Source organism: Ips typographus, linkage group LG4 (assembly GCF_016097725.1).
Source record: "Ips typographus isolate SLU linkage group LG4, UJ_Ityp_2.0, whole genome shotgun sequence".
Taxonomy (NCBI): Eukaryota; Metazoa; Arthropoda; class Insecta; order Coleoptera; family Curculionidae; genus Ips; species Ips typographus.
In genome coordinates this window covers 9889797-9913536 of record NC_138425.1, presented here as the reverse complement: position 1 = coordinate 9913536, position 23740 = coordinate 9889797, and the positions used below count along the sequence as shown (strand labels likewise).

The 23740-nt window shown below is 32.7% G+C and overlaps 3 protein-coding genes across 19 annotated transcripts in view; 2 read left to right on the top strand and 1 right to left on the bottom strand.

The window, feature by feature from the left end:
* The window catches only part of LOC145727656 (coiled-coil domain-containing protein CG32809), a 69390-nt gene that overhangs the window by 3538 nt on the left and 42112 nt on the right, over positions 1-23740 (bottom strand). For 11 of the 17 annotated variants that reach the window (XM_081977412.1, XM_081977415.1, XM_081977416.1 and 8 more), the window contains 13 exons: positions 9202-9331; positions 8292-8417; positions 7740-7848; positions 7558-7683; positions 6839-6948; positions 6402-6449; positions 6028-6087; positions 5159-5248; positions 4867-4929; positions 4419-4694; positions 3796-4012; positions 3587-3742; positions 3411-3525 (listed from right to left, as the gene is read on the bottom strand). In XM_081977412.1, coding sequence (XP_081833538.1) covers positions 3411-3525; positions 3587-3742; positions 3796-4012; positions 4419-4694; positions 4867-4929; positions 5159-5248; positions 6028-6087; positions 6402-6449; positions 6839-6948; positions 7558-7683; positions 7740-7848; positions 8292-8417; positions 9202-9331 — 1626 coding nt within the window. Of the gene's footprint in view, positions 1-2183; positions 2234-3410; positions 3526-3586; positions 3743-3795; positions 4013-4418; positions 4695-4866; positions 4930-5158; positions 5249-6027; positions 6088-6401; positions 6450-6838; positions 6949-7557; positions 7684-7739; positions 7849-8291; positions 8418-9201; positions 9332-23740 lie in introns of all 17 variants that reach the window. The other 6 variants (XM_081977428.1, XM_081977421.1, XM_081977420.1 and 3 more) reach the window with 6 other exon arrangements.
* On the top strand, positions 10563-12747 carry LOC145727667 (neuronal pentraxin receptor-like). The gene is made up of 5 exons (XM_081977448.1): positions 10563-10824; positions 10989-11224; positions 11496-11601; positions 11658-11866; positions 12170-12747. The coding sequence occupies exons 2-5, from the start codon at positions 11051-11053 to the stop codon at positions 12578-12580; spliced, it is 900 nt and encodes a 299-aa protein (XP_081833574.1). The 5' UTR covers positions 10563-10824; positions 10989-11050; the 3' UTR covers positions 12581-12747.
* LOC145727665 (nicotinamidase-like) lies at positions 13458-18103 on the top strand. The gene is made up of 6 exons (XM_081977445.1): positions 13458-13612; positions 16247-16433; positions 16488-16699; positions 16749-16905; positions 17185-17353; positions 17447-18103. The coding sequence occupies exons 1-6, from the start codon at positions 13512-13514 to the stop codon at positions 17668-17670; spliced, it is 1050 nt and encodes a 349-aa protein (XP_081833571.1). The 5' UTR covers positions 13458-13511; the 3' UTR covers positions 17671-18103.

Sequence of the window (23740 nt, the reverse complement as noted above, 5' to 3'; positions counted from 1 at the left end):
CTATCTATATTTTTGTTTAGGAGATATTTGCAAAAAATAATTTTTTTAAACCACAACTGGTATTTCTAAAATGTACCATTTTAGAGAGAAAGTTAAAAGAAACTTTTTTTCATACTTTTAGATTATATCTGAAAAGGTACACACCGTATCTTGAAGTTGTCTGCTGCGCATATATTTAATAATAATTAAGCACCTTGTATAATAATGTCCACTATTTTACGTACAAATTTCTATATTCAAAAATGTTCACAATTAATTTTGATGATGATTACTAATGTTGGCATTGAATAATTGAATTTTTTTTTTCAATTACGTAACCTGTAGATCATTTAATGGTTATTACTTTTGTCCAACATGTGGAATGGCATACTTTTAACACTGATTTTGCTAATTTAAACGCCTGAATAGAGCATCCTACAAATTTACTTTTAGTTACATCACTGTTTCAGTGAAATAGCAGATAATTGTTCTGTGGTAGTGAAAAACGAAATTCTGAAATACGCCTAATAGGATAATTGACCTCCATAATAAACTGCTCTGCTTACATACCTTTGAACGTTTAAATCCTTTTATGGGATTTGGTTTGTCCATAACCAGATCAGACTAATACGGATTGTAAACCCCACAAACTCACATAGAAAATGATGATTTCGAAACAGATACAGGCAGAACGACAATAAGGACGCCTACATATACTCAGAGAATAATAATATCGAACATTGAATGTGCTCCACAATAATCAAAAATCAATTATAGGTACCTATTGGCATATTGCTTTTGTTGAGGAACACATTTGATTCTACACTACCTGAATCTATAGCATAACAAGTAAAACTAATGTGAAACGATGCATCTGAATGTATTATTCTAATAGCTCCAGTAATACTAAATCACTGTTTACCCACCTAACAGAAGTAGTTCAAGTATTAGTGGAACTATTCATGTAATTACCTGTAAAAGTACAAGTTTAATGAGCAAGCAAACACCGACTACAGATGAAGAAAATCCAGCAACTCCAACAACTAAAAATATTCATTCTAAAAATTAGCATATTACAACAGCAAACTTGAATTTTAAAAAGTATCCATTTTTCAAACTAATCTGATGCAATATTTGACTAAAATGAATACCTTTTAAATTCAAACCCAAAAGCAGGTAACGTTTTATTAAGGTATAATTTCTCTTACCAATAGGTACGTGCCACGTAAGCAAAAATAACACATTCATTTTAAAATCCAACAAAAACGAAATACATGCAGCATGCGTGAGAGTCACAAAAATAAAACTTTCCCTTATAGTAAGGTCGAAGTTACTGCGTCCCGAAACCTCTCAATCATAAAAAAACTTAACTAAACCTGTATCGTTACAAAGGTTATAATAATAATTAATAATATAAAAGCCAAGGCTACAACTAAAGAAGCTACTGCAGGAATACTTATTTAAAACTGGTGTCAAAATTTCTACTATCGAATTTTTACTGATGCTAATAATATATGTAACTTGACGAAGCCAATAACTACGAAACGTTTTGGTGAAGCAATATAATAGGTACCTAAATATGATTTTTGAAACTAAATAAAAAAGCGGCAAACCGAGTTTGCATTTGCTCATTCGGTTTAGTGGTAATATAGGTGAGTATCAAAACTAAGAATGGAAACTGATGATGAGGTGCGTGAAGAGTCCCCCGGTATCAACATTTCCAATGGCACCTTACTATAAGGAAAGGTTCTAACACAACAAGTGAAGCATTCTATAATTTATTGGTCTGTTTCTATAATAGTGAATAATGGTGCGATTAAATATTAATTTAACTTCTTTTCCCCAGTTGTTTCGTTTCTAAAGATAATAACATTTAAGAGCACAACAGCACTGGAAATTTGGGGACCAAAGAAAGCAAACAGCAAAAACAACAATAGAGGAGTGACCAAATAAGTGCACAAATATATAGATGATCAATAATAATTGTATAATGCGGTGTGGTGCTGAAAGGGTGAGATTGTGCAAAATAGGGGGAGGAAACTTTCGCATCAACAATTTATAGACCAATAAATTGAGAACTATCATTACCGGATCATGAGCCAAAAAAAGTACGGATATCGAGTAAGTTGTCTCAAATAAGAACATATAAAAAATATAATAAATATTAAAGGCAAGCATTAAAAAAAATTGACATTTTGCGTTACTCGTGAGCGGTTATAGCTTCTTTGAAGTTGGAGCTCCATTTCCAGTCGTACTGCACGGTACAACAAAAACACACATTGTTGTTATATACTTTTGTTATTGTTCTTATCATAAATAGTACTATAGTTATATGTAGGTAAAACGTGGTAAGAGTAAATTAAACGATGTGCTTAGTTATAGGTGTCTACAAATAAATTCAATTATTTATTTTTTTTAGCGGAAAATTGTGCTAATTAGGTGATAATTAAAATGACGATGAGTGGAGGTTCTTAGCGTCTGCTATAAGGGATAACTTTGGGACTTAACCATATTTATAAGAATATTTTCTGTGCGCCAGAGTTTTTACAAAAAGTCATAACGCAAAGTATAATTCTATTTAACAGCCATTAATAAGTGCAATATTTTATGTACCGGGTGGCCAACTAAGAATGCGAGGTATTGTATTTGTTATATTATTATTGAGGTTTTTACCATTTAAAACATTGAAATTTTCGATATTTGGAAGGCAAACGGTTGATGTTAGGACACAACCAAATGCAATCTATAACAGAACTTATAATGAACTGAAAAATATTTCAGAAAATAAACATGCAATCCGTTTTGTAAACTAACATTAACCTTTTTCCTGCTTTCCAACTATTGTAAATTTCAATATTTAATGGTAAATATCTTAAAAACGACAAAATTTGGAGAGAAGCTTTTTAGAACAAAAATTATCGAGATCAAGAAGCAAAATGGAAAAATGGTATCAGTTATTAGAGTTGTCGAACAAAAATACGTTGTTGCCACTGATTTCTTCTAGATGTGGCAACGCTAGAATTGGAAAATTGTTTCTTTTGACTCTTCACTTCTAATGAAACTGCATAATTGTGTAAAAGCGTCAAATTAAACATAATAATAATATACAAATATGGTTAGTCCAAAAGGTGAAAAAATAGCTAAGGCAACATTGGAAATGCGTGTGACACTATATTTTAGTAGACAACTTGTACATGACTTTTAATTTCCTAGAATATTCTAGGTTTTTTTAGACCAAATCAATTTTTATTTTGTGGTGGTTATAGTGTTCGGTTAAATGCTAAAATCTTTGCTAATGCAATTTACAGATGAAATAAGGTGTTTGGTTTGAGGTTTTAACACTTAACCGATCATTTGTGTGTTATGGCAAATAAAACATGCGCTAAAATTGTTAAATTACAAATTTACAAGCATTCTAAAGCGTCCTTTACCTTGCTGTGCGTTGACGAAGGAGTAACTGGTGGTGTTTCAACAGCGATTGGTGACAAACGGCCGTCACTGTTGGGATTTGAGCAAGGTAATCGTTGTTCTTGTACGCTAGCCAGCCTTAATATATATAATTATTTTTTTCATTGAAGCAATTCTTCAAACTTAACCATATAAATACCTCTTTAAAGTAACCAGAGTTCCTGTTAACTTTTTGCATCTACGCAGCGCACTCTCTAATCTTTCAGGTTCTTCCTTTAGAAACTTTTCTTCACGCATCATTTTGTCCATTTCCGTGGTTAATAGTGTCTTCATACTATCTTGTAATCCAGGAAATCTAAACAATTGTTAAATTGGTTTAGCGGGTTACACTTTATGATCAAGCAATACCTGAGTTTCAGATCAGCCACTGTTTTTGAACTCTTGCTGAGTATGAGAGCCATGTTTTCCACATCGGACATGTTTACCCTGGTTTTCCGGTTAATTACATTACCCCTTAATTCCTCAACTGTGGATTCTAGTTCTCCTAAATCTTTTTCCAGACGAAGCATCTCTTGTTTGTATAAGTCTTCTTCTCTAGTAAGCCGAACTCGTTCTTGGTCCATACCTACAAATGGTTTTCTTTAAATAAGAGAATAGTAAATTATATTATAAATAGACAATTGCCAAGTATTATCCATCTGGAACCATTTGATTTGATATAATCAATCTGAGTTTTTTGTAAAATTAATTGTAAAGTTGTAAAGTAGTCTCACATGGAACTACTAAAAACAAGACTACTAATACAAATATTGCTAATCAATGTAGTTGATTTTTATGATACATTAAAAAAAATTTCTTAATGACTCCTGAAGATTTGAAAAGACGAATTTCTAACTTACTACAAAAGACCTTTAGAATATTCCTTGTCTACGAACCTGGTGTAGTCATTTAACTTCCCTTACTTCTTTCCATTAATATGACAAATCCTTCTCTATATTCAACTATATTATTTTTCTAAAACTAAAACTTACCAGCCTGCCAGACTTGTTCACCGCCAGCCAAAAGCATTGCCCGTATTTTAATAAAAGTATCACGAATAGTTTCCTTAACCGAATGCGCCTGTGCTTGGGACATGCGTCGTAAGTTCCTCACTTCAGCCCTTAAGTCTTTGGCTTTCTTTTGCAACCCCCTCAGTTGATTGTACATTTCGGGGGTGAGCTGCAAATCCCTGTATATCCTACTGTCGTACTGACCTGGAGATAAAGAGGCCGGTTTCGGAGGTGGTGCCGGCTTAAGCCGATCACGTTCTATAATAAGAATAATGGTTTGATTACTGGTGTTTTACCGGAAGTTGATTAAAGTTGTGTATGTATAATGAATGTATAACGTTATAAAACATTGACGCAAATACACAGTTTTCACAGTATTGTGAAAAGTGTACTGCGCGATGATGAGAATTGGTATAAGCAGTTAACTTACCCTGCGACGAAGTCCTCGGCAAAGTGGATGATTTAATGGCGGGTTTTGTGGGTTTTTGGTCCGCTGATGGATCAAAACATGGCAAAAAATTGTGGTTAGTGGCCAAAACAACACCAAAGTCATGCAATAAGTTGGAAAAAATTTCAATCAAAATGTTACACCTAACAACCTAAAACTTGATGGTGTAAAATTTGATTAAAAACCATTCCACATGTTTCAACTAACTCTCAAGCTATTAAGAAACATGTAGAAAGGTTAAAACTTAAATCAGAAAAGTTTTTAGGTCAGTTACCTGCGTGTTGAGGGCTGTGCTGTTTAGGTGAATTCATTTCAGGAGGCTCATCGCTAAATGAAACCGATTTCTCGAACGAAACCGACTTATCTAAAAAGTACATAATACAAAGAAATTTTAAATGAATGAAATGATCAATCAGGCAGCGGACATAGTACTAAAACATTTCCGTTAAAGTAAAAGCAATTTTGAATGCATTTTGTTTGCTAAATTCAGATGTTAAAAGTTGGTGCAAACGTGATGAAAATTGGAAGATAAAAAGCTTAATTTGTATAACAGTAGCTACGTAAAACGTGTTTGCTGAAGATTTACTGATACAATCTCAAAAAACACATTATTTTAAAATTTTGTTGAATTTTTGATAACGTTATTGAAATGATAAAGCAAAAATTCAGGCAAGCTAAAAAAATTAATGAGACTTTTATAAATATTATATTATAAAGACTGTGCTTTAATTTGAAGATTGTGCAATTTTTTCTTGTCGGAAATCAATCAAGAAGAGGGAAATGTTTTGAATAATGACCTCAAGTCTATCTACTATAAATGACAATGACATTCTTGCCAGAAATTATCTTACCACCATATTTTAAGAAAAATAATAATGTAAAGATTTCACATTTTCTATAAATTCTGGCAACAATTTAGAGGGTTAATTCTAATGCACCATTACTAAATTACATAAATAGTACATGCTTTTACTACTTGAGGCAAAGAAGAAATTCTTTGTGGAGCATTGTCAAAATATCAGCCATGCAATAAATGTCTTATTAAAGTTAGAAGTATATCTGAGGGTCTATTTATGATGAACCACTATACAAATGTACATTTCCATAGACATCATGCCTAGAATACAAACTTTTCCAACTTACGACAGCCACTTTTACCCAATTTGGGCGCTTTGCTGTCGGACCGTTGTAGGTACGTATCATCTGCCAAAAAATCATAAAATAATCAAAATTCCAATTAATTTGCCAATTATATAAAAACGATTCCTTCGAAATTTGGTTTATTTCTTTAAATTTCTGTAATAATTTTGTAGTATTGATCATATTTACAGCGGTGGCATTATATTACAAGACAAGCCAAATTTCCAAGTTCAACTCTATACTGTAACCATGCACATCTTGATTCTATGTGAACAATACTTTGATATTTTTTTAACGTATACCAGTAACAGATGCTTTTTGAACAAAAAGCAGATGGGATGAGAAACAAAATAATATAAAATAGTGATTATACAAACCTGGTAAGGAAGCCGAGCTTGAGCTGGAGTTCTTATCAAACTCATCTCCTGTTGAGTACAAACGAATGGTGGTTGTTAGCAACAAAACACTCTATTTACAAAAGCTTGCGTTTAAATAAAGTGTGTAAATTCGTGAATGAATGATCAAATGATAATGCTGGAAAATATACTCTAAAATGTCCACTAATCGGCTTATTTTGTGTATATTTTCCAAGTGAATGCTACACTAGAACAGTCCAAAACATTCTCACATCAAAGTGCAACGTATCTAACATTGCAATATAAACCGTTTAACATAAAGATCTCTTAATTTCTTAATGCTGAAACAGTTTTAATGTTTTTTGTCATTTGGGTGATGGCTCAGTGGCAATACTAACAAACAATAATTGTCAACAATTTCAAACACGCATATTTCGTTGTAACTCGTGTTTGCTTACCTCTGTAACCGTCCCTTCCTGGTATTTGCAAAGTAGTTGGTTGGGTGAGGGCTTTTTGCACTAATCCAGTTAGGTTTGCCAGTTGACGTTCCATGTTTTCTACCCTTAATCTATATAAGAAAACAAATCATTTATTCCAGGGTTTAAATAATTGACTTCATATGTTATGCCCACTATCTTATTTTTTAATTCCCGATAGAGGGAAAAAAACCTTAAAATTTACATGTGTACAGCATTACAAGAATTAGCGATTAACTACTTGTTTCTTTACATAACTTTTTCTAAACCTAATTACAGAGGGCACAAAGTAACTAAAAGAACCATTAATAATAGAATCTTGCAGAGTAAAATGTAGGTCATTAAGAAGTTAATTAGCCAAACTAAAATTAGTAAATTGAGTTTGAATTGATATTTGCTTCGCTTTACTATTTTGGCGAAAGTTTTGATTAATTATAGTCACGTATTTGATAAAGCTTAGCAATTAACAGTTGCAAAGTGTATAAGTACAACTACAGATCGTTCTCTGCTATATTACGCAATTTGTACTGTCTAGTTCTTCAGGATTCTCAACTATAAATAATATATGGTATTTATCATATTCAGTAGTTTTTAAAAGCAAAGTCCTTGAGTCAATGATTATAAAAACAGTTACGTTAACATTCTTTCTTTACATCATAAGAGAGTAAGAGATTCTGTCATAGCTACACTACTTTACTAACCTTGTGGCATCATAAGGTACAGCTGCAGGTGCCGGAAATCCAGGCCTTGTTGTCGTCCTGGCAGTTCCTCCAGGTGGTACCTTGACACCATATAACGAATAGGAATCATCCAGCAGCTCAGTGTCACTTTTAACGCAAACCATTTGAGTGTTGTTCAGTTTTACACTTCAACAAATATTCACCTGACTTCCTCATCTATGACCGGAGTTATTGATCCCGATCTGGTACCATATTGGCTGTAATACGGATCTTCGTATCTAGATCCTCGTTCCGGAGATGACATATAACCATCTAAACAATGAATTGCACAGTTTAATACAAACTGTGATGCTGAAGCTTAAGGCTATAGTAAAAACTGTGAACCGTTTGTTAGATGATACCATTCAACAGCAAAGCTACAAACTACAATCTACATGTGTTTGTAAAAATACGGGGATTCAGCCAAATTTAAAAAAAACAACACTTTTACGAGGTGCGTGACACAAGTTTGCAAAAAATATGTAGGTTAATAAACATGAGGTGTATTGGGATAAAAAAAATGTTGAAACCCCAACTTTTTGTTTTTTTTATGTAGATATGGGATAACAAAATTTCATACACTTGAAAATAATCTGAAATCACTATTGTAAAACTTCTGTCATTTATGACATTTGTTGGTAATCTCTTGTAGAGTATCGGCTGTGTCTCACCGATTTGTAATGAAACAAATTGCTTGGCAATTGATGGTGACCCACCTGGTACATAAAGGGGGTTGGTGGGCCTTTGAAAAGGAGCAAACCGGTCCGGTGGTCGAGGTGGGCCATCGCTCGTGCTACGGCTACCTCCACTGCTATAAGCGCGTTGAGGTTTCGGAGGTGCACCTTATTAAAAATGCAGAAGGTCGTTTAAGTAGGCGGAGTTCAGTAGCTTCTTAATTCGATATAAGTTAAGGCAGTTTATCTACCTCAAACACATTTGGAGTTATCGAATACTAAGTGCAACTCAAACTCCGCCATGTAAAACCCAAAAAAAAACGTGATCTACAGCCTGTGACGTAAATTAAGGACTTAAAAAACACTAGTAGGTATATTAAAAGGTGGATTTCTACGTTGGGTAGTATTCTTCAAATTATTTACAGTACTTTCAGTCGTCAAACTGTATTGGTGTAACTTTTCTTAGTTAATAAAAAATCTTGCTCAATAGTTGCTATATTTTATAAAACAGTTTAATTGCGTTTAAAAGTACCTTTCAACATTCTCTTTGAAGTTATTTCAATGTTCCTGCCCACTTTCATTATGCTACTATTTCAGAGAAATATCCTGTGCATCAGTAACAATTATATTGCACATTTGTTTTGAAATTTTTTATTACCACTTGTACAGTTTTTGACTTGGGATTTAAGAATGTTTTGAAGAATCCAACCTTTACCAAACAAAACTCGTTTAACCACCACGTCCAAATTACTCAGTGACACAAGTCTAGCCTTTATACACTTAAATTATCCAGAGTTAATCAAAAAATGTATTTAAATCATGCCACAAACACAAGACGTCACAAAAATTAAAACCATTTTTAACGTTTTTAATTAAAAATAGTTTCAAAACATTCCCACAAAAACCAGTTTTTTGATACTGAAACTCAGAACTAATCTACTAATGCACTTACCTGAAGGTAAAGGTTTTAACCTATCAGCAGGAAGGTTGGGCACAGCAGGAGAATAAGTTCTAAGAAAAGGTGCCCCTCTTGGAAGGCTTGAAGTTGATCCCATGTAATACGGAGCTGACTTTCCTGCAACCTAAAACAGAAAATAAATTAAGATAATTATACTTTTCTCAATTGTGTAATAGATGTATGCAAATTAACAGTGATTCAATCAGAGAAAGTGATGGTAATAAAAAGAACGTGTCACAAGTTATTAAATCAAACTTTTTGGTGTGCCAGAATATAATTAAGTACAATGTTGCAATTCATAATTTAAAATTTATTGCATTTAAAATGTTTTAATTTTTATATGCTCTACTTGCCTGCACTAAATTTAAATTAACGAAAATCCAATTAGAAGTTGTTTGGCAATTGCGCTAATGATCGCACGTAAAACTGTTACGCTGTTTATTCATATACATAATACAGTCGTAGATTTATCAAAAACCTGCCCAAATTGGTTCTGATTAAATTTAAATGACCTAGAAAATGACCCAAAACTAACCCAAGTGCGTTAATTAAGTACGTGTTCGATTAAAAACCAATAAAAGCGAGCCGCGCATTTTGTAATCTGACATATGGTTAAATGAAAACGCTAGTAATTAATTAATGATCCAACAAAGTCAAATGATGTGTTATTAAATATTTTTGACAAGAATTAGTAATATGAACAGGTAGATTACTAATTGTAACTAATTACTGGGTGCAAGTAAATATAAACTTAGCTATTTATCTATTACAAGTTTTGCAATACATTTATTAGTCTTATTTGTACTGTTCATTCACTGTATATTACTTCTATAGTGATTAACAATATAATTAACTGTAATTAGTTCTCAAATTGCAATGTTATTAATTTGATACCCTTCACTATATTCCATGAAGACTTTTACCTGTGATAGTACATAAGTGACTGTCTTATAATAAATAAGTTGGGCTTATTTGCATTCTATAGTTATTATTATAATAAGAAGCATTATCAACTACATACAAGGAGTGTAAAGACGCTGCAGAAAAAAATACTGCAAAAGATGTTTAAAAAACCTACTTATATGAAATCTTTGTTGTGCTAAAAAAAATCCAAATTTTTCTACTTCAAAAAAAGGCATTCCGTCTAATAACAATGACCATGACATCGTAGAGTAAGACTAGATATTAGCTAAGCACGTCACTACCCACATACGAGTAGTGAAATGTGCTGCTCAACCACCGAAACCGTAAAATAGCCTTGTCTTAAAAAGTATATCAACATGTAACATAATCAAAGCCAGAACATTCCGTTGGAAAAAGGAAATGGTACTGCGACAAAGCGGTCATCTGACCAGTACCATCACGCACTTCTGTTTTGGCGCAAAAAGTAGTAAAATTTCTTCGCGTGTGCCTGACATTCGTCAGACCATTTAGTTAAAATTGTTCTTCGAGACGGTCAAGTGCTTCCTGTTGTACAATTCGATTTAACTTTGAAAGTGACGTTATGAGAGAAGTACTGGTCATTTTTAGTTCCTGTGAAGAAAATAATCTGTAAAAATGTCGATAGCAGAATTTTTTGTAATGAACTTCCTGATGCATGATTAGTGTAAGAATGTGGTGAGTAAATACTTCCTGTACATAAATATTAGATGTTTCCGATTAAAACTTGATTTGGTTAATACTAACCAATCTCAGTTCCGTCTTTATTAATTTCTCTAAAGCTAATCAGACAGTAAATTGCTTTTATAACAAATCGAATTACTAAATTTAATCATTTGTAGGCAAACACCAACAGTGAGTAATAATTAATGCAGTCCATTAACTCAACATCGAAAACAGTAATATGGTCTCTACTGTTCCATTTTCATTCATGGTAATCGTCGTCTGGTTTAAAATCGGTACAGCTTTGATACAACTGGAACCTCCAAATAACAAACTGTTTGCTGTAAATGATCATCAACCATCTGACAAGGCGTTAATACCCAAAGTAACATTAACACAAAAAGGATATATTCAGGTATGTTCCTATAATTTATCAACACGAATAAGATCAGATAATAAGCTATAATTAATTCTTTATTACATGGTAGACTGTGCATGGAAATTGTTTGAAACATTTTTGAGGGCTGTATTTATATACAACGCCCTGTTTATTAGGTTAGTGGAAACAAATAAGATGATTTCACTTTGTTGAAGACTAATTAGAGTCAATAAAACCCCTTTCACTCATTAAATTGCTGAAATTTCGTGACTACTCAAAACCTTTCTCTAAACAAACATTTTTGCAGTTTTTAAAATATGTAGTGGATGTCCCAGAAATCACCGACTACACATTTTGCATCTGGTTGAAAAGCTTCAACCTAACGTACAATCATCCGCTTCTATCATATTCAAGTAAGTATCATAGAGTTTCACCATAGTGTGCAAATACTATTTCAAGATTTTTGCAGTGCATGAGCATGATAGGTTGATACGAGTGTGGATTACACCTCAAGGAACTCACATTAAACTAGAATTGTTGAAAGTACCAGTGTTTAGTGTACCAGTGTACCTTAAAGAACATAAATGGTATCATATTTGCCAATCGTGGTCTTCGCAATATGGAGCATGGAGTCTTTATATGGATGGTAAATTGAAAGCTCGAGGAAATAAACCACAGGTATGGTCAATCTCTTCTGTGTATTGTAAAATTTTATTAAAATGTCACTGTTCCAATGTGATGTCAACAGTATCAGTTTTGACTTTTTTCCTTATTGCTTTGTATGTTTTCTAATAATTTTACACTAAAAGAAAACTTACTAATCAATTCTATTATACAAAGTTATACGAATAGGAACGTTTACCTGTTCTACACTTTCTGATGCGAAGCAATTGGGACAGATTCGTTAATTTACCTGCTAGATTTGCTACTATTCATACTATTTTGTCTCTAACCAACTTCATACTATTTACCTTATTTCAGTTAAAACAACTCATAATTCCTGCCCATGGCGATATAGTGGTGGGTCAAGAATACACGGACTTCGATAAAGGCTTGGATGACGGAATTGAAGGAAGTATTTCAGGCTTCAATCTGGTTTTATCGCCTGCATTTCATTACTCTTCAGACTCGTATGCAAATAATATTTTGGTGGAAGTTAACCGTTCACCAGTGAACTCCCGAAAAGTTTGGAATAGAAAACTTAGTGATTATTCCTATACTAATTTGCGGAAATCCATGGGTTTGTTATTGGTAGAACTTGGTTATGATTGTAGGTATCTGAGAGGTGCTCCGTTGACTGGAAAAAATGTGTTAGTAAGTTGGACTAAAACTGAAGTAAGAGTGTTCGGTGGTGCCATTTTAAAAACTGTTTCGCCATTTTGTCCTAACTGAACTTTTTAAGTGAAGATGGTACAAAGTGTTTAAATACATTTAAGTGTATGTAAATTATGCTAGTCAGACTTTAAATAAATGAATTATGTAACCTATCGATAACGGAAGGATTATCGATTAGAATGACCTTCCTCAATTTTAAAAATACATCGCTTATTTATGGGAAATTGGGGGTATTCTTGCTATTATTTTGTTAAATTTAAAAATAGCTAGAGTATTAGAATATACTGGTCAACAAAACAAACGTCTGAACCAAAACTAATAGAAGTATTGTAACAAATTGTAGGGTGATTTTGAGTCAAAATTGAAGTGTGTGTGTGTTATAGCGATTTATATAGAATTTTTTCCTTTAATTTTTAAGAATTTCTGTCCACTGCTGCTAAATGGAGGTCCTCTACTTATTCTACGAGTTTAGTAGAATATTTTCTGATCTATATGCGGTACTCAGAAAATTTTGATAGGTGATATTCATTTTATTGGCAATAAGGTGACATTTGTCAAAATTTGTTTAAAACAGCCTGATGTTCTTATGTAAAATTACTCTACTGAAACTTAAAAACAAAACTAAATACTCTGTTAGTTTATATGTCGAGTAGTATATGTTGCGTGATTAATATTCCAAATACACTTGGCAAAACTTCAGTGTAACGTCAGTTTCTCATTGATGAACGTCTCTGGCATGGTATCAATAATTCTTGTCTGGTTAACTTTGTAAAAACGCTGCTCGTAAAAGACAAAATGTAATGACAAAGTTTTGTTCGAATTATCAATGCTGATTTCTAGTTTACATCGTATTGGTGTGAATTATAAGATTGTATACGTTATAACCGCTTTTCCCGCTAGAAAGCAGCACAAGTAAACGAGTTTAGCCGGCTGTTTTGCGCTTGCCGCCTTTCATTCTATATTCTCCATTATTCCTTTCGTCGGCCGGATGTCGAGCACAAATTCCATCGATCCGGCGAAGTCGCCGGAGCCAAGTTCCGTGTTCATCAACGACATGGACGCATGTTTAGTCGCCTTTGATAAAAATTGGTAAATATAAAATTTATATTTATTCATTCTCCTGTTTAGATGACTCACTTAGATTGTCTAGCTTTGATCAAGGTGTAACCGAAAACGTGCGACAGTTTGAACTCGAAGTTCGCAGATACGCTGTTCGCTGTTACGCAATGTTGCCAAATTGGTTTTATCTTCCACCTTGTTGAGGAAATTTGCTTAAATATCACCAGTATCCAGCACCGAAGTAATAGCTTACGCACAAAAACACCGTCACATGAGTTTGTTAAGAAGCAGCACAGTAATATGATTATGTATGACATCCAGAAGTTAAAACTTTCGCATTTTGAAGCTTCTTCAATTAAATTTTATTTTGACAGAAGCCATTTAAAAATTTGTTTTTTTACAATTATAATATAATATGTTTCATTAGTTTTTCTCATCTAGTATTGCTCAAGTTGATTTGGAATCACAAGGAGGCTTTTTACGGGAATAACCAAACTAGATATACAGGGTGTCCAATAAGAGTGGCTTTCAGCTTTTTTGAAAGCTTCCAAAACAAAATTGTTATAAAAAGGACCCAAAGCAAGAAAATATTTTCAATTTCGGGAATTGTCCACAACGAGAACTTACTAACAAGCGTAATTCAAAAAATTCAAAATCTTCAAAATTTCATATACCTACAATAGCGCTATTTTCACTTTTTTAAAATACTTGCAAAATAAATATACACTTACTAGTAACATCTGTATTAAAACCTTTTTCCTCCATCTCTGGAAATTAAATGGTGAGGTTAGTCAAAATTTGATTTTAAAAAAGTTCTTTCCTAACAGATGCACTATAAATTATTGGATAAAATTTGTTTCTTTTCGTAGACCGGTGGCCCTTTTTACAAATAAATACTATTTTACCGTCTAATTCAAAAAAACCAAAATGAAGAGAACTAAATGCTACATCAGGCAGCAAAAATCGTTCTTCTAGATTGCTTTTATTTTAAGTTATTCACAAAAAAAAAATAATGATTAATCTTCGTCTTCCAAGTGAGCAAAGCGTAACATGACAGTTTCTTATTAAGCAATAATTAAAATAAAAAATAAATATCTATTAAGTAATGTCTTAGCAGCCAAACATATTTTATGTCAAAACAATTTATTTATATTTAGTATTTTGATCATACTTAACTTACTTTTTGATCTAACCTATAGAAACTAGAAAATAAAGCTAGAAAGTTGCAGTTTTTGCTGTCTGATGCAGTATTTATTTTATTTTTTTGAAAAGAAAACAACTATTTTCATTGCATTTGAAAGAAAAAAAACTGCTCTTTCAATGCTCTAAAACAGATGGTTTCGAAGTTATCGCAGTTTCTTTGACATTTTCCAAAACTTTTTGGGATTTTTTGGACCTCTTTTTATAACATTTAATTTTTCCGTTTCGTTTTGAATTATTTGACACCCGGTACACAGTAATCTTATTAGATCATACAAAATTTTCAAGACGTGAGTAAGAACGAAAAATGGACTTAAAAGAATATTGCTAAATTGTCGAACACAAACCACAAAAAGTAGCAAAATGCTGACAAGTCAATTTCAGTTAGGTATATCAGAGATATCAGAAAATTAAACACTCCATCAATAACTTATAATTTGGACAAAAAAAAATATAGGACATGTACTGACTTAGAAAGCATCCTATAAGCCCACTTCCTTGCCACTCAGTAACATCTTCAGAAACAAAAATACTCAAAAAGTGCATAGTGCAGGGTAATTCATACCATAGTAGAGACAAAATTCTTATGCTCCATAGTTTTTAGTATCCGTTTTTACAAGCAGTTTAATGTGAGTTTCAACATTATGTGAGTTAATTTCACATCTCTAAACTTAAGGAAAAACTGTGTCAAAACAACGTTGCATTTTACTACTAGTTTCATTGACCATACATCCTGTAATGCAACTTTTTAATTTTATGTTTCTGAAGAATCTGTTTTAAAAACACGTAAACCGAACATCATTTCGTAGTGTTTTAACAATCCTAGCCAAGGCTATAAACGAACCCATTAAAACGAAAAGTGTTGTTGTAGCTACACTACGTCATTAAGCCGGAACGATTTCCGGGTTGTGAGGACAAGATCACGAACAACACGCCATTTCCCATCGTTTTTGGAGTAGTTTTCGCGTCAAATTTAATGCCGTAACCCCATCGATTTGGCCGCCCCCGAACGAGGTCAACCCCCGTGTTGACTCGTACCAGTCCGAGGCAAAATTAAATTTGTCGATTTAATTCGGTCGTCTGGGCTGTGAATAAGGGACTCTTTTGTGGGGGAAATCTAAATAATACCACACGTGTGTACGGTTAAATTTAGTAAATAACAAATAGTGGGATTTGCTGGAGAGTTTAAAATGGGTTTTGTCGTATTTGGTTTCGTTTGTTCATGGAGATTTAAAAAGAGCCCTTGGTAAAATACTAGTACAAAGGATAACTTTGGTGGTTGCGGCATTGCTGAAAACAATGAATTCAAAGCCAAATTTCACTTATACATGACACGAATTAAAACAAGCCGAAAACAACCTTTTGGCTGTTCGCTAGAGCAATCCGTGCCTGGGTTGCAAACTCAGAATAATTATTCTTGAAGTTTATCACGCAATAAAATGTATTATTTGTCATTCTCTACAGTGATGGATCATTGGACTATCAGGAATTTAAGGAATTGTCAAAAGCACTTTTCAAAGATGCCACTGGCCAATCGTATAGCGTTAAAGATACCATACTCAAAGAAATTTTTGATATATTTGACAAAAATAGCGATGGACAAGTAGATCGCTCTGAATTTGGATATTGTTGGAACAACTGGATTAAAACGGTACTACTTAACACATTAAATACTAACGTTTATGTCACTACTAAAATAATCTAGATAGTCAAACCAGTATCCGCTCTCCTAGTTATAGACGTGCAAAACGACTTTATTTGCGGCACTTTGGACATCAAAAATTGTTCAGCAAAACAAAACGGAGAAGATGTTATCGCTCCTATTAATGAACTTCTGGACACAGTAGACTTTGATGCGGTGTTTTATTCTTACGATTGGCATCCGGAAGACCACGTCTCATTTATTGACAATATAGGGTAAGTAACAATTAGTTCAAAAACCAATTTCTAAAATTGATTGTTACAGACTAAGAAAACTGCACGAGTCTTGTCCAATGAAAATTGAGGATGTTAAGGTATACGACACTGTGGTTTTTGACGGAGATCCACCCAGAGTTCAAAAAATGTGGCCTAGACACTGTGTACAAAACACATGGGGCAGCGAGTTGTTCAAAGATCTTAAGGTTGGTTCTGCTTTCCAATAAGTGTTTGATGAAAAACTAAGTCTTGAAAGGTCTTTAGTGTGTCAAAAACTTACAAGAGTCGTTGATTAGATTTAGTCTGTTATAAAAAAGACAAAGCTGCAGATTAAAAAAAGAAACAGCACTATTAACAATTTTCTATAAAACTAAGGATTATATTTGTCTCTGCAATGCCAACAATATTTATACAAATAGTTGACTACAAAAACTATTTCGAATATTTAAAGAAAAGAAAGCCAGACATAACATAAAACTTTATAGGTGGTGGATAATGCAGTGAAAATATACAAAGGCACCAATCCGGAAGTAGATTCTTATTCAGCATTCTGGGATAATTCCAAGTTAACCGACACTAAAATGGAAGCTCAACTTAAAGCTAGAAACATCACGGATGTGTACGTTTGCGGAATTGCTTATGATGTTTGCGTGGGTAAGTTGTTGTCTCTAAGGTCCGTTTGTCTAAATGTGTCTAGCAGACTTTTATAATAATATTTCCATGTTACTACGCTTATGACAATTTTAGGAGCGACTGCTGCAGATGCAATAGTGAGTGGATTTCGAACAATCCTGCTAGATGACTGTTGTCGAGGAGTTGATCTTCTCGATATTGAAAAAACAAAGGAAAACCTAACCAGAAACCATGGAATAATCGCCACCTCAGAAGACGTTCCAGATTTAGTGAAAGGCAATGACAGACGTCCTGAACTTGGTTACAAATTAGCCTTAAACTTATCTAAGCGCGCCTAGAGCCTAGCCTAGAGGCTTGTGTACTTATTTTAACCAGGGTACTTAAGATAGTTTTTAAGTTTTCTTGATGCATTTATGTTTCATTGTATTTATTAGTTGGAAACTAAGAGTTTAGGTTACTTTGCCTGCAAGATTAATGGCCATATTCACCAAATTGTTATCAAACTGATAAGTTTAACCATTTGTTAAGCTCAATGATTTCAACGTCCATAGCAATAAACGGAATGTTAGAGTTGTCAACTTGATATTGGTGAATATGGTGGTCAGTTTGTAAAATGATGGGTGTTAGAATAAACATGGCAAGCCTTTACATCACTTTTGTAGCATTCCATTTACGTAGATTGATAAAGTTACTTTAATTTTTAATAGGGTTTGCAAGATGTTGTAAATTATTGTTGTAAGTGTTTTGTAAATAAATGAGTTTACTGTTTGATTTCAGTCATTAACTGTAAAAATTGCATCTTACTTAGATATCTTACAGTTCAGGTTGACTGTGTTAAACAAACATTATTAATTCTCACACCTGCTAAAAGCAAAATTATCCAGTGTTTTTTTCCAACCTATGTCGTAAATGCTACTTGTTTCAAGCACAAAAACGAAGTTATGAAAATATGCACAGTTATTTTTTTTAGATTTTAGATCGATCTTAGATTAGAAACTAAGTTTAAGTTAAAGGACCATTCAAACTGAGACAATAGAGATGAAAAAATTATAGTACACATTACATTACACTACAATACAGTACATCTTTACGTCATTTGCACTCTCGTGCTTCAAACCAAAAATTAAATGTTTCACCTGTACTGTTATAGACAAAAGTTTCATTTACGATGGTGTAGATGGTAGATTATTTTGCCTATGTATGTCCATATGAGTAAAATTATAGCAAAATAAGGTATTTAACTGAGAACAAAATTTTAGTAGCTTGATTTTAATGGTTTTGAAATTATATGAATTTATCAATCTCGGAGATTGTGTAAATCATTCTGTTATAGTTTTCAGTTACCTTAATTAAGAAGCATTTATACTTGTGTTAACCATGTACTAAAGTGTGTCCAATTGCACACTATCGTATTTTCTTTTCAAATAGTACATAATTTCCGTATTTACAGACACAAACAAGTAAAGTTCTCAATTTGACAAATTGTGACAGTGATAAATGCAAGCCTTACAACAACTTTAGAGTAACTATGATGTGAGCAAGGACAAGATTAATGTTAAGATTTTGTGAATGGAATCTATATAACCCAATTTCCTTAATTACGGTCTCTAATCGATCACGTTCGGCTATCCAAGTCTAAGCGAATGTCAATTTTATAAATTATGTCACCCTGCCCTAAAAAAATCGCCTAGTTTCTGCTGGCATTTCTTGTAGGTGCAAATTATTATATAACAGATTGGGGATAGTGAACTCTGAATCACTTTCACCAAAATCGGATTTCCCACCTGACCCAGCTGGTATTTGTTTCAAATGTAAGTTTACAAAATGACGCAATACATCTTCCAGCCGTCTACTAGAGCGGAATGTTTAATATCGGTATCGATACAGTAATTAAGATTCCTTTCGAGGCAATGAGGTACCTAATGGGTCATGCCATGCCTATTAATTAAAGAGTGGTAAAGTTTAAACATTAAAACCCACGATCTATTGTAAAACAAACTAGTTTCTTAGCTATATTTTAGCAAAAAATGGTTTACTGCTCTAATTAATGACTCCCCCATAATAGGCAAGAAATTCATTGTCTATCAATTAATGCGTTACGTGCAAATCGCCTTCTCACCCTATTTTTGTCTAACCGGCAACAATATAAATTTAAATTTATAATTCAAATAAGTAACAAATTTTGCTTTAACACTTACACATAGCTAATTATTCAGGACTATTGCACGCAAGTTTCTTTCAACATGTTTAAAAAAAAAACCGAAACATAATTGGTTTTAGATAATACTAGTAAAAAGTAGTACAATGTAATATCAGTGCAACATTAAGCAAACTTTGTGCTTCTTAAGGCAATTTTTAGTAAAATTCTCCTAATATGAGTTGAAGAAACCTATTGGTGAGTTTATTACTAGACTAATTAACGTAACGTATCGTTAAACTAATTAAAACTCAACCAACTTGACTTGGGCAAGAAAAGAAAATTTTGGTAGTTAATCCGTATATTGAAGGGGCGTGTGTTATGTTGTTTAATTATTATCTCAATTGCATAAGGTTGTATCAGACCAATCCTAAATTAAAAAATTTGCACACCTTTCAAAACTGGATCTAAGTTAGTAATTAGAAGAGTACCATGTAGTCTTGTATATTTTTTTGTCTGAATTAGTTTCTACTCTCTTTTAATAAGTCCATTAAGCTACCCAAGGGTCCTTAACAAAGGGCGAGTTAGTCTATTAAGTTAACAGAGTTTTAGAGTTCTGAAAGAAAGTCCTAGCAATTAAATTACGTTTTAACTACATTACTTCGTAGTTTAATCAAAATGAAGTAGCTTCATAATTTTCACATAGTATTGTAGCAATTTAATTTAATATGTAAAGCTTTAAATCAATTAATTAACAATTTAAACTATTTAAAATGCCAATTATAGTGTCAATTTGTTATTCAGCTTCAGCTTATTAGGCTTAACATATGTGCAGTCTACTAGTTCAACTTTCCATCTTTAATAGAATTTTGATAGTATTTAAGTGGTTTATTTTGTACAATTATAATGTTATATTTGTTTAAAATTTTGAGCTACTGGCCTAAGTGTAATAGAGCGTCAATGGGATTGTTAACAGCTCTAATATTTTCAAAAGATTTCTTAAAAATGTATTTGAAACTGTATTAGTCTTTTTTCCAATATCGTTCTTTCAACTTGTTGGTCAACTTAAACTGGTAGAAAAACTCTTTGCAAATTGACAATCGTTTACGTATATTTTGTTAGTTTACAAATGTGTTTTCGTTTTTATGATTGACGAGCACAAAAACCATATAATTATTTTCGGTTCTTGTAACACTTATTCGTACACATACGCGTAAGGAAACAGATATATAATTCTTGGGGCGCGTGTGACATACTTTTTTTCATTTCCTTACAAATGTTGCGGTAATAATAAAGCGGTGGTTCTTTATACGGTGTTTGATCTCAATCTGCTTCGTGCTTGACATGTCGAAGAATAGTTGTATAATTATCGGTAATTAAGTTTCGAAAATAGCTCGTTTGCTATTTGACAGATGGCTTTGGCAACACTGAAAATTACTTGAAAAGCTTTGTCACAATGAAACCGCACACAGTAAAATGTTACCTTGACCATGCTTGATGCTTGAAAAAACATTATATTGCATATGATGGTGGTATGGACGAAATTTCGTAAAATAACATTTTTACTCACGTAGGCTTACGGAATGCAGAGAGTCGCACCCAAAAAAGTATCAAAATGTTACCTACATGTTACTTAAAAAAAATTAATCTATGTGGTTGTCACATCTTACACTCCTATCGTTCTAGATACATGTCGATATAATACAGATTAATGGGAAAGTATACACGTTACACAACACGTAACAAAACGTCTATTTAAATGGGAGAGTTAAAATTTTACAACCTTGCTCTATTTCGGGTTCACAACGACTTTTGACCACCCAGCAAAACTGAAAATTGAACCCAACCAGTTTTAAAAATTACAGATTTTACTGCATACAACCGAAATTTATTACAACTTATCCAAGACCAAACCGCTAACCTCATTGTATTTAAATAAAAATAGCTTAAACGTATTTAGCCGACAGGTCCATTATAGAAACACTAATGTTCATACTTGTGCAATATTTGGTCTGTTCGTATCCAAAATTCAGGTCAGCTGGCTCGATACTTGAAAAATAGCTGGAATAATTATTATTACCGCTCGTAGACGTCGAGAAAGGTTATTGCAATAGCCTAATAATCTACATAATTTATAGTTAATAACAATAATAGTACCCTAACTAGATTTAAGGTAATTGCAGAGGTCAGAGGGAAATAATTTTAATTTCATTGCTGTTTTGGGAGATCTATACGCTTGGCATGCTGTTTAAGTATAAATTGATAGTCATGGCACGTTTTAGTGACTTTGAGAATAATAAAGATCAGATCAATTGATAGTAAGTTAGAAATAATGGTTAATATTTAGGTTGGAGATTGGTATTTATATACGTCAGTTTAAAAGACAAAAACGTTTAAATGATACTTAACTACATATTTTTTAAAATGTTACTAAAATATCTCAGTCAAAAAATACGATCTCACTTTCTCACTCATCCGGATCAATAACTTTGCAGACTTTTGTGCTGGAGAAAGCAAAGCCAAAAAAACAGTGTTAATGAAACCCCTTGCGGGTTACGTCAGTGCTGTTTTTGTGGTAATATAAGTTTTCGCAACAATTCATTGATGTCAAGACTTTGCCGAAAAATGAATTAGCCGTAGTAACTAAAAAATAACTTTAAGTGGGAAAAACATTCGTTACTAAATGACTGGAATGCTGTGGTGCAATTACCGGATTGACGAACGTTACGGAGATTACTTAAGTTTATAATAATAGTCATTACAAGTAAAAAAAATGAAATCCGCCTCCGTTTATTAATGTTGCAGTAACCTTGTAGGAAGGCTGTAGGCAAAAACAAAAAATGAATGTTACTGTCTAGATATACAGAGTTTCCTAAAACACTTTCAGTTGATGCCAAAAGATTTTTGAAAATGTTTAAAAAGGTGCAGAGAATGTGATGAATCTTGTAGCTTGATAATTTGATTAATCTTTTGATTGGTTTATTACCAATTAATTCCCTTCCAATTTAATGAAAACGAACTAGATTAGCTTTTAGATAACCATTCAGTCGTAAAAATCAAAAGTTATAAAAAAATATAATTCGTTTTTAGTAACTTTTTATTAAAGACTGAAAGTTAGAAATAAAACAAAGTTTGACGTTCATATTTACAAGAAACAAATATTTTCTAACGAAAGAGGGTAGCCTAATAAAGTTATACCTCTCTCTGAGCAACAGATAGAAATGAAACCAATAAATCATCGTAAACTTTTTCAATTGAGTTTCGTTGAAAATCTCCGGATTTTTCATTTTACAAACCGAAATTAGAACTTTTGTCTAAATTTACTCGAGTTCGGATTTCGAACTTTTTATGGTGGTTTAGGTCGTTTGGGAGATCACTTAAGTTTAGAGTGAGTTTAATCTAATCTTCATATAAAGCCGAAATAATCAACAACTTATTATAGTGTTCGATCAAGGTAAGCTAATAAAGTCTCTGATAGTATGCATATTGGTAACAAACCCTGAAAACAGTTGGAAAATATTGATCAGAGAAAAACTCACACAGATTCAAAAACAATATTGAATTGTATAAATATTAGAAGAATAATTATTATTAAACTGCCTCGGTTCTATAAATAAATAGATAAGTAGTCATCCAAACGTTTTTTGGAATGTCAATCATTACATTTTTACTGCTGCAGAAATTGCAGGCAATAAAGAATAGAAACTGTAGTTTTTTGTATCGTTAAAAAGATTAATTACTCGTCAAAATACATGTGATTGACTACAAGCCTATGAAATAAAAGCGGATACTTAATTAATCGCTTGAACACAATCTATTTCGCTATGTAAGTTAGTATCAAAGTGAAAGAATCCGGTTGCCGATGACAAAGTGGTTGGTTTGCCATACAGAAAACCGAAACTATAGGAATTGAGACCACGTCATGTACGAAATGGTCGAGATTACGTGTTTGACATGAGATATCCATTTACGTAACAAATGCAGACTTTTTTTGCGAAACTGCTTTGTTCACTTGTGAATTTATCACTATTATTCAATTCTACTCAGTTTCCGGTCAATTTTAGTTTATACCAAACTTTCCATGTAGTTCACTTTGTAAATACATCAACTAGAGAAAAATATACAAAGTCGTCAAGTCTAGTTTGTTGCCCAAACTGTAGCGACTTTGATTAATTACTATAGTGTTTTAATTAAAACAAGCACACGAAAGCATTACCGCAAACAAGCACGAATTAATTTAGAGTTGGTTGGTTCATATTTCAAAAAACTAG